This window comes from Haemaphysalis longicornis, unplaced genomic scaffold, assembly GCF_048455015.1.
Source record: "Haemaphysalis longicornis isolate Haplotype H1 unplaced genomic scaffold, Haemaphysalis longicornis Haplotype H1 scaffold_8, whole genome shotgun sequence".
Classification (NCBI taxonomy): domain Eukaryota; kingdom Metazoa; phylum Arthropoda; class Arachnida; order Ixodida; family Ixodidae; genus Haemaphysalis; species Haemaphysalis longicornis.
In genome coordinates this window covers 172,436,664-172,447,244 of record NW_027526445.1, presented here as the reverse complement: position 1 = coordinate 172,447,244, position 10,581 = coordinate 172,436,664, and the positions used below count along the sequence as shown (strand labels likewise).

Sequence of the window (10,581 nt, the reverse complement as noted above, 5' to 3'; positions counted from 1 at the left end):
TTCAATAGCGCGGCGTGGCACGAAATCGTGTTCTATTACTGTGAGTCCCTTCTCCACCAGGGTGCAGACTCCCCTCCCCTTTTTCGATCCCGTGTCACGGGCGCTTGGGGGGGGATTTCGCAAACGATCTGTACCCTGGTAGCGTCGGTGCTTCGTTGCTGAGCGTTTCTTGTATGATGATGACGTCCCGCGTATTTTCGGCTTGTAGTATGTATTGTTGAAGCTGTGCTTTCTTCTTCTGAAAGCCGTTGGAGTTCCATTGCCATATTATTAATTTCCCGCTGCGCTGTTTTCGTGCTTGGTGGTTACCTTGTTCCTTTTTAGCAGTGCTATCTATTATGGTTGGGTTAGGTTCAGCGCTTGTTGTGGTATAATGCCTGCTGCAACGAGTGCTTGGATGATTACGTCCATCTTGCGATCGAGTGCGTCGACTTTCTGCTCGAATGCTCCGACTGTCTGGTCTAGGCGGTCTATTTTCGCCTCCAGTTGGTCCTGGCGTTCTTCGAGTCTATCCAGCCTCATGTTGACCCGTCTTTCCCGTGCGACTTCGAGCGCCCTCCGTTTTGGTGTGGTCCGTACGGTCTGTCTGCCTCTCCCGTTTCGGTTTCGGCGTTGTCGTTGTTCTCCGCGCTAGGTTGTGCTTCCATCTCGATGTTATCTTTTTCCTCCTCCGGTGCCGGGGGTTGCGGGGTTGTTTCTTGTAATCTTGGCTGGGGCGAGTGCTCCCTCAGCTTCAGCGCTTGATTGTTCTGCGCATCGAGGAATGAGTTCAGCCTTGCAGTTAGCTCGGCTAGGCTCCTCTTCAGCTGCTCATTTTCTTGTCGTAACGCTCTGTTAATTTGGTCTAGCGCTGCATTGGTGTGTACCGTTTCTTGGGTCTTGGCGGCTTGGGCCCAGTTGAGCTGTCTCGCCCGTTGTTGTCTTCCTTGGTTGCAGTACATCTTCTCTTGCGAGGTAATTCCCCGGCTCGTGGAGCGGCCTCTGCTTTTATCGCGTTTCCTCGAACGGCTGCGCCCTCTCCGGGTTCCAGGCGTCTCGCCTTGCTTTTGTTGCTGTTGTTTCCATTGTCCTCGCGAGGGCGGGGGCAATTCTGGGAAATCCACTTGCGATAGTGATGACCTTTCATTGTTCTTCTTTGCCCATCTGCGCTGAGTGACGACAAAGGGCACTTTGTATTTGCGCGTGCAGCCTTCCGTCCCCGTGGCGTGAGCTCCGTTGCACAGCTTGCAATGTGGCTTGCATTGCCCGGCGTGGTCGGGTGCCGGGTTCGGTGCGCCGCACGCGAAGCAAATTTTGGTCTCCGGCGTGGGACACACGTCGGCGCGATGTCCGATCCTCCCACATGTTCTGCACACGTCGTAGTGCTGCTTGTAGATTCCGCACGGAACTCTGCACGGGCCGTACTTGACACTCCTCGGAACCTTCGTCCCTTGAAGTAAAATGACCACCGATGTTGTATTGCCAATTATGTGTGCTTCCAGCGCTAATGGGTTGGCCGGGTGCACAATGTCGTTCTGTATGTCTTCGTCCGTGGAGTCCAGCGCTATGCCTCTGATGACTCCCTTCGCCGTACCTTGAGGGGCGGTACGGTAAGCGTATGTTTCGTAGTTCTTGCCCCCGATGTACAGGGAGCGTACGTTTGCATATTTGTTTGCTCGATCTTCATCTGGTGTGCTTACCACGATGATGTTTCGCGTCGGGTTTGTGCAAATGGTGTCCGCCATGGCCATGGTTTTGGCAACGCTCGCTGCTGTGGTAACTGCCGATAGGACTACGTCAACTTCGAGCCTTGCGAGGCAGAGTCCTCCCCTTGGTCTCATGATGACTTTCCGCTCCCCCTTCGGTAGATTTACCGGTAGGCGCGATGCTTTGGTAACCCTTGCTACGATTCGCTTTGCTTGACTCTCACTGAATTGCGAGGTGGACTTGCTGTTTTGAGTGTCCTTGCTAGCCTGGGGCTGAAGTTGGACTTGACTTACTTGCTTCGTTGCGGTGAATTTCCAACCTGCGGTGTCTCTCGGGTTCAGGTCGCTGCCTTGGACCGCGATAATGGTGCGGCCGGCGTTGTTGAGTACCTCCGTCGTCCTCGACGGCGTGGTGGTGTTGTTGCTCTCGTCGGCGCCAAGTTCCATGTCCTCCATGGCGAGGGCCGCAATACGGTTGTGGGTGACAGCAGCGTTGGGTTGAGATGATGTCGAGGCCATCTTCGGAGTCGAGGAGCCGAGCGCGGCGAGCGCGCTCGGCTCCTCGCCGAGCTGACGCCGGCAGCCCGGGCGGGGCTGCCGGCGTCAGCTGTGCGCCGCGGCCGTACTCGAGCTAAGCCTAGGCGAGGCCAGTTAGGCTTAGTTCCGCGCTCACCGGTAATCGGCGAAAATTCGGAACTCACTCGGTAAACCGGGCCAAAAATGGTGTCAGTAGATTCCAGAGATGTTCACGGACACAATGGAGTTGAAATCCGGTCGCTCAAAGTCAATTAACTCGGCGCAATTAGTGAAATCTGCGGAGCTCATGCGGAGCACGTCTACTCTCCACGGCGACCGCAGCGCCCTCCTCCCCGGGAGGGAAAGATGTAGTGGCCCGCAGAAGCACCAGGTGCCGCCATATTATCCGTAGATGCCAACATGTGGCACCACCTCTGTAATATGCGTACCCACACACACACACACACACACACACACACACACACACACACACACACACACACACACACACGCGCACGCACGCACGCACGCACGCACGCACACACGCACACGCACACGCACACACACACACACACGCACGCACGCACGATGTGCAGTGCAGTGTATCTGTACAGCCGACATAACTACTTATGCTTACGAACAACCATAGTCCATAGCAGTCATGAAACACTCTATATAACGCCAGCGCATTTGATTACCTGAACAATATTCGCGCTCATTCATACTGCTTTGATTGTAAGATACGCAGTCTCAGACGATTGTGTACAGGATAAAAACGCATCGTTGCTCCGATTGTACTACCGCCCAGACCAACCTGCGAAACCAGTCCGTAAAGGATACCTTCCGTTGTCAGTAGAGTGAACTAGAATGTGAGTTGTAACACCAGCTACGTAGGCCTCACGTTTAACGTCGGGTGAGCCCATGTTCACAGCCAGAAAAGGTCCCTTCTGGCTTGTCACCACTGCTGTCGTAGAACAAAGCCACTCAAATTCCATCAGGGAGATTTTACACATACACCCAACACACCAGCAACAAATAAAGCCAGGACGTTCTCGGCAGGAGATAGGTGACGACGCTACGAGTAAAAACAGCCCACAACGACTTCCTCACGTTCAAATGACGACTTGGCAAGACACAAACGGCGCAGACGACTTTAGAGCCTTATGATGCACTACATTCATAACAGGTCCTACACAAACTTCGTGGACAAATCGCAGACATCAGAAGACGCCATTGTTTCTTTTTTTTTTTACGGGTGCTTTATACCACTAGTAGGCGCTCGTGGCGCATCCACCCCACTTTCGTTAATGCGTGAAACGTTTCGATGGAAATGCTTACACGCGCAGTAATATTTTTACTTTTTATGATTATCCTTATTACTACTTAATGCATAGACGGCTTCTGCGTATTTGTTTTTTGTTTTTTTTTATTTTTGTGTGACGTCACCGGAAGTTTTTGCAGTACAGCGTTTTGGAGACGGAAACACGCGGACGCGGCAGATGCCTGTGGTTTCTCTTTTCGTCTAATTATTGGAGGCTGAAGATTTGCTAGCACACAGCAGACATGAAAAGCATCAGCCATGCATGGGATGAGCTCAGTTGGCACTTTGGTATTCAAGATATTATATATTTTAATTCTCTGGATCATTCTTTCAACGTGTATCCTCACTTGACCTATATTGTACGTGTCTCTAACCTCGTCTGGTGTAAACTGAGAGGCATGTAAAAAAGGGGGCATGACAAGAACGACGTTCTGGTGGTTCCCTAAAACTGTTTGAATGCCTGGGAACCTCTTGTCGGCCAGAATAATATATCCGGCCTGCACAAGGTCAAGAAAACGAGAATCTACAGTGACGTGGACATCTGACAGCCGGCCACCATAAGCTTTTGAGCAGAAACAAATCACACCTCCCGGTGTTATGCCTACCAAACACTTCAACGTGTATGCCCCTTTGTAATGCGAATACAGCACTCTCTCTTGCTGCACAGTTGCTGGCTGCTCAGTCCGTACTTCTGTGCATTCAATGATCATCGTGCATCCTGGGTAATGCACCCTAAAGCTGCCCGGCATTGTAGCAGCAATCACACTCAATGGGGGGCGAAAAATCCACTTTGTTGTTGCAACAGCACTTGTCCTTAAAATGCTGTTAAAATGGCGTGACGCTGATGTCTCGCTTACACAAAACAGGACGGCCAGTGAAGAATAGGGGATTCCAAGCTTCAGTTTCATCAAAAATAAGAGAAGCTTGTCCTCAAGTGTCACATCGCATTTCCCCTCTGTTGAAAGGGGCAACATGCTCAGTAGCAACGCAAACACTGTAGTGCTGACATTGCACAAGTCATGCAGTGCATTGGCCGACTTAGCAACGCTGTCAAAGCCAGAGAAGTAGCTGGTTCGGTGGTCGGGGCCACAGTGCCTGCTACTGACCTCTTGCTGGTGCTGGACACGGCTATCATACCAGTCGACATGGGTCACTTGAGTGGATGCACCCATGTCATTGATGAGGCACAAGAAAACGGAGAATGTCTTGTTGACACCTGAGCGTCTTCTGTTTGTGTTCCCTGCATAAAATTCAAAAACAAAGGAAGAAATGCTAAATGCAGTGCAAAGCTTGCTTTAGTCTGTCATCGTGCACAAGATGATGCAAAGTACGTAAACTTTTCTACTAGCAAATGAAATGCACATTTTTTGTAGTGTTACACACAAGAAAAAAATGGAACAATATACATAGAGCAATACTGTTGACTTGCTGCCTGTCATCATCATCATCATCATCACCAGCCTATCTACGCCCACTGCAGGGCAAAGGCCTCTCCCATGATTCTCCAATTATCTCGGTCCTGTGCCAACTGTGACCAATTTATCCCCGCAAACTTTTTGATCTCATCTGCCCATCTAACTTTCGGCCGCCCCCTGCAACGCTTGCCTTCTCTAGGGATCCACTCTATTACCCTTAATGACCAGCGGTTATCTTCCCTTCGCATTACATGCCCTGCCCACGTCCATTTCTTCTTAATTTCTACTAATATGTCTTTTACACCAGTTTGCTCCCTGACCCACTCCGCTCTCTTCTTGTCCCTTAATGTTACACCTAGCATTTTCCGCTCCATTGCCCGCTGAGTCGTTCTCAATTTAAGTTGAACCCTCTTAGTGAGCCTCCAAGTTTCTGCCCCGTAGGTGAGTACCCGTAAGACGCAGCTGTCATACACTTTCTTCTTCAGCGACAATGGTAGGCCGCTATTCATTATCTGAGAATGTCTGCCATATGCACCCCACCCAATTCTGATCCTTCTAATTATCTCTGCCTCATGGTTGGGATCTGGGGTCACAACTTGGCCCAAGTAGATATATTCGCTTACCACTTCAGCTGCCTCACCACCTATCTCAAACTGCTGTGCTGTCTGAGATAGGTGCCTGTGCCTGTGCTACGTAATAATGCACTGCTTGAAATAGGATTGCATAAAAGCACCACATGTTCCCCGTACAATGTGAGGCATGTCACTCAAAAGCTTACCGTCGAGGTTGCTGCAACATGAAGCTCAGCAGCAACAGCGGAAAGCAGCTGTAGTCCAGAGTTGTCTTCGCACGGCTGGTCCGAGTCGGTTGAGGCATCAACCGTGGCAAAGCAGCTAGTGCCACTGGCTTGTGCTGCTTCAGATGTGTTGGCTGAAGCAGGTCCAGGGAAATCAGCTAATGCAGTGGCAACATGTGACCCAGAAGCAGTAGCAGAAGCAGCAGGCGACGACAGACAGGGAATGGCGCTGTTTCCACCTGCACATTTAACAATATGTAATGGTACTGATTCTTATACATATAACAGACTTTTGTGGCTGGTATATTTGCAAGCATACATTTATTTCTTTGGCAGGAACCAACTGCTTCATTCTGGGAAAAAAATAGTTTCAAACATTTAAGCAAAAAAGCCTGGCACACCAAACGAAAGGTTACCTTTTATATCTAGCCACTTGAGCAGTGGGCGAAGTGGATCGCTTCTTGTAGACTTTGGGGAATATGGTGGGTAAATACCCTGGGTGGTTCTGAATCGTGCTCTTTTCTCCATTCACAAAATGCTTAGAGCACACCCTGGAGTCCCGACTGGGGTACCAGGTCGAATCCTCCGAGCTGGAACAAGTAAAATATGAGCAGTGACGTTAACGGGCAGTAGTATGAAGCTGTGTCAATAAAATACGTCATTAAAAACAAATGCAACACGCACACAATTACTTGTGCAGGCTTTACCACCTCATGCACTTTATACATTGTTTTCCTTCCTTGAACGCTGCTACATGTTTTCGCCGTGTTTAATAATGCACCACACATTGTTCACTAATACTGCACTTCTGATCAACCGGCATGAATTAACAGCGAAGAGGTCCGCGGATAAAAAAAACGCGAGCGACAGCGCCGGGCTGCGGACGCCAACGATGGCTCACAACGACCGCGCACCTTTGCTAAGCACGTGTACGAGTGGTTAAAGCTGCAGGTATGCGAAAATTGAGTTCAGAAAATGGTAAAGTATAATATCCGTGAATTTGATGGCAAGTTACTGAACTACAGACCACCAAATATGTTACGATGTCGAGGTGACCGCTTCGTATCAAATCCAGACTGAGGCTCAATGAGAAATAATTAACGTCCGTAGTCGCTTTCAGAACATGTTGTGATTTCCCGAACAAGCAAAGTTCACTTACTTCAGTCGCCGCTAGGCGACAATCCACTTCTGTCTCCGTGCTTTCTCCCAAGGCTGCGACGGGAAGCAGTAGAGCTTCACGCCTGGCGTGCACTCCGGACTGTGGCATTCCTTGACGCAACCCAGTTCTTTCCTTGCCCCCAGTCTTTTTTCCTTGCGACTGTGGGGTCCCCGCATGATTGCGGGGACGCCATCGAGCCGTAAACTGCAGTAACGTCACCGAAAAATACAAAACCGAGATCAAACTGCCAAATCGCCCACGCTACGCAGCAGCAGCGAACGCGGGCATACGCGAGCGAACGCCTTGGACCTTACACATTCAGCCGCCAGGTGGCATGACCTGCATGTCAAACTGCATTTCAGGAAGCCTATAGAGCCTCTTCAGTTCGTAGGATCACTCACCCTGGAGTTTTGCGTACGATGAAATTCCTGTCAGTATCCAGGTATCCATTTTCGCATGCCTTGAAGTTGATGTTGAATTAATCGTAACACTGTCACCGTAAACACCGAAATTTACTACACCGAAAAGCGACACATTTGCTTGGCGTCACACCATCTACACGAGCACATTGTCGTAGAGTCGAAATTTCCAGCACCGGCAACACGTGCCATGCCCGCGCACATGAGCAAGGAGACGAAATGTGGCTGACTGAGTACATTCAGGTATAAGCAGGTCCATCGCGATAGCAAATGGTGCGGAGATACCTGCCCATCTTTCGATCTTTTTCTAACTTGTTCGCTGGTAATTATTTTTTTGGTAAATACAAGACCGCTTAACGTTTTGTTTTCTTCATCCGAAAAAGTTGTATCTGTTCTCAGTACTCAGGCAAAATTGTCTGTCACTTTCATTGCTGCGCGCAGAAATACTAACACAGGGCGGGCAGCACGGCCGTGTCCTTCGGTACCCATCACCAAAACCAGTATGCCAAACAAGCAACAGAAAATAAAACTGGAAGCAGGGGTGTCCCCTCTACCTTTTCATTGCTTCCAGAATTTCCTCACCGCGCCTCCTTCGGTCCGGCGTGGGTTGCTCTCCCCCTTTCTCAATGACTAATTTGAAAGTGGGCTCCGCGGGAGAAAGAATGCGGTTGTTCGCAGCTTCCACCATATTTCTGAGAGAGCGTAGTGTGGGCCGCGAAAGTTATTTCCAATCTGCTTCGACGCTGTGAGGGCTGTTTTCAGAGAAGCCCGCTTTTTCACTTGACCGCGGCAGCGAAGGGCCGCAGAGGAAGAATTCTCCAAAATTAAATGTCTTCCAGTCAACTTTCATTTGCAGGCTTTGCCGAAGCGCAGTATCCAAAGTTGCAACCTGAATTTGAGCATTAATAAGTAGCTTCCTTTAATTGTACTTTTTCCCGTATTGTTGGTATAATAAGTACGTAACCTTATTGAACAAATACGTTCATATAACTGCCAATCTGTGGTTCAGATGTAGCTAGGTAAATCATGAGTATATGAATTTCGCGTCATAAGTCATATTGAAACCAGCAGATTAGCATTTAATGGTTGCTCGAATTATACCTTTATAGGCTAACACTTTTCGATTAGCGGCTGGAGACTTGGAGCCTTATGTTGCTCACGTATTTAGCTAAAGAAGCCTTTATGTATGCAGGCTCTTAAGCTCAGCGCCAAACGCTTTCTTTATGCCGGCAAAATGTTGCTTAATTATCACATGCCTAAAGGTTTACAGTTATGTAGTGTACTGTACCCAGCCGCAGAAGCTTTTATGGCTGCCTCTCTTTAGCTTTAAAGCAAATTCTCTCCAATTGCTGGCAGAAGACAGCCGTATGGTTCGAAGTTTGTAGACTTACAGCTAAACAACGGCCCGTAGCCAGCCAAATGAGCTTTTATGGCTTTCTCTCTATAGCTTTAGGACGAATTCTTTTCAATAGCTGGCAAAAGACAGCTGAATGGTTTGAAGTCTGTAGGCTTAGAGCGAAACAACGGCCTATAGCCTGCCGAATTAGCTTTTATAGCTTTCTCTGTATAGCTTTAGGACGAACTCTTTTCAATAGCTGGCAAAAGACAGCTGAATGTTTTTGAGCCTGTAGAGTTGGAGCTAAAGAACAGCCCATAGCCAGCCAAAAGAGCTCTTTTGGCTGTCTCTCTTTAGCTTGAGGACATATTTTGCAAAAGCTGGCAGAAGACAGCTGAATGGTTTCAAGTCTGTAGACTTCAAGCTAAACAATGGTCTATAGCCAGCCAAAAGAGCTTTGCCGTGGCTGGTCTAGAGAACTAAGGCCATACATATTTCTTTAGCTGGCTACAGTAACCTGTATAGCTGTGACATAGACTAAACACACTGGGATCTGCCTGGTTGTTGTTGTTGTTGTTGTTGTTGTTGTTGTTGCGCCATTAGGTATGGCACATACCCAATCAGGGGATCGGCCAATCAACAGAGGATGGTTAAAATGAATGGAATTCTTATCTAATCACGAGACGTTTAGGAAAGATAATTTAGACCGGTTGGAAAAATGTTTGAGAAAAAAGGAAAAAAAAATCCTGAAAAATAAAGCGAGGGTGACCAATCGCAATCATAAAGAGAAACGTTTTGAATTTTTAATGTAGCGCAGGAGGGCAGAGCATACATCCCGGCGGCAGGACCCCGTTTTGGATGCCCCGAACGATAGAATAGCCGGCACTGTTAGGGATATCCCCAAACTGTAAAGCGGCACCTCCAGGGACTGACATCTCAGTCGGGAAAAACGTCGGCATGTCAAAAGGTAATGTTCTACAGACTCGTCTTCGTTGCAATAGCTGCACAGAGCTGTTGGCGCCAGACGAGACCTGTGCAAATACCTATTTAACTTGGGTACTCGACAACGGAAGGCTGTAATAACCACCTCTAAGTTACGTGAAGTGCACCATTCAGGTTTCCATGAGAATTTAAGATGATTAAAATGCTTTAATGATAATAAAACCGATTCTTGCTGTACTTGGAGTTTCAGCATCCTCCGGTACCTAGCTGCTGTTATTAAAGGTGTCGGCTCTACGACGTCTACTACAGGCCCAGAAAGTGCTATCCTTGCTAGAGAGTTGGCAGTCTCGTTGAATGTGATCCCTGCATGACCAGGAACCCAAAGAAGGTGATTGCTCTGTGTTCTTTTTCTTCTTCTCTCTTCTGGCCTGCGGCTGCTGGCTGTTCTGATCGCCGCTCTTCAATCATTAAAACCCCCTTCCACCTGGACTCGGCTTTGTGACGTGACATTTTGGTGGAGAATTGTATGGTTTAAATTCTTTAGTGCAGGTTCTATAAAAACTTCAAGAGCTGGCTATAGCCTAATTTATGCCTTTTTATGGGTGACCATAGAGACCCATAGGCGGCCATAGCTCACCATACATTTTTCAATAGACGCCCATTAGGCATTTTTGTATGGGATAGGAATCGATCGATGGCGGTGGTTAGCGCGTGTACGTCCAGTGATCGCGTATAGAAGACGAAAAGCGGGAGTCGAAACGAGGCGCGGGTGCCTGTGTCGGCCCCCTGGCGGCGATCTCAGTGTTCGGTGCATTTCGTTTTTTTTCGGGATGGAGGGGGGGTGTCTGCCAACATTGCAAGAGCAGCGAGAAGAGAATGCAAGTAACGCGAAAAGCCAAACGTTGGTTATCAGTATTACTTATAATCGAAAGTACGCTAGGCGTCGTGTTCTGTAGCGGTGAAAAACCAGTACTTCAACACGTATTTAGAAA

General features: G+C 48.6%; 2 protein-coding genes across 2 annotated transcripts; both read right to left on the bottom strand.

Annotated features, from left to right (window-relative positions):
- Positions 1-518: 518 nt before the first annotated feature.
- LOC144148579 (uncharacterized) lies at positions 519-2,204 on the bottom strand. The gene has a single exon (XM_077680094.1). The coding sequence runs from the start codon at positions 2,202-2,204 to the stop codon at positions 519-521; it is 1,686 nt and encodes a 561-aa protein (XP_077536220.1).
- Positions 2,205-2,411: 207 nt separating this feature from the next.
- LOC144148578 (uncharacterized) lies at positions 2,412-4,694 on the bottom strand. The gene is made up of 2 exons (XM_077680093.1): positions 3,694-4,694; positions 2,412-2,547 (listed from the first exon to the last, which is right to left on the bottom strand). The coding sequence occupies exons 1-2, from the start codon at positions 4,692-4,694 to the stop codon at positions 2,412-2,414; spliced, it is 1,137 nt and encodes a 378-aa protein (XP_077536219.1).
- Between the last annotated feature and the right edge of the window lie 5,887 nt (positions 4,695-10,581).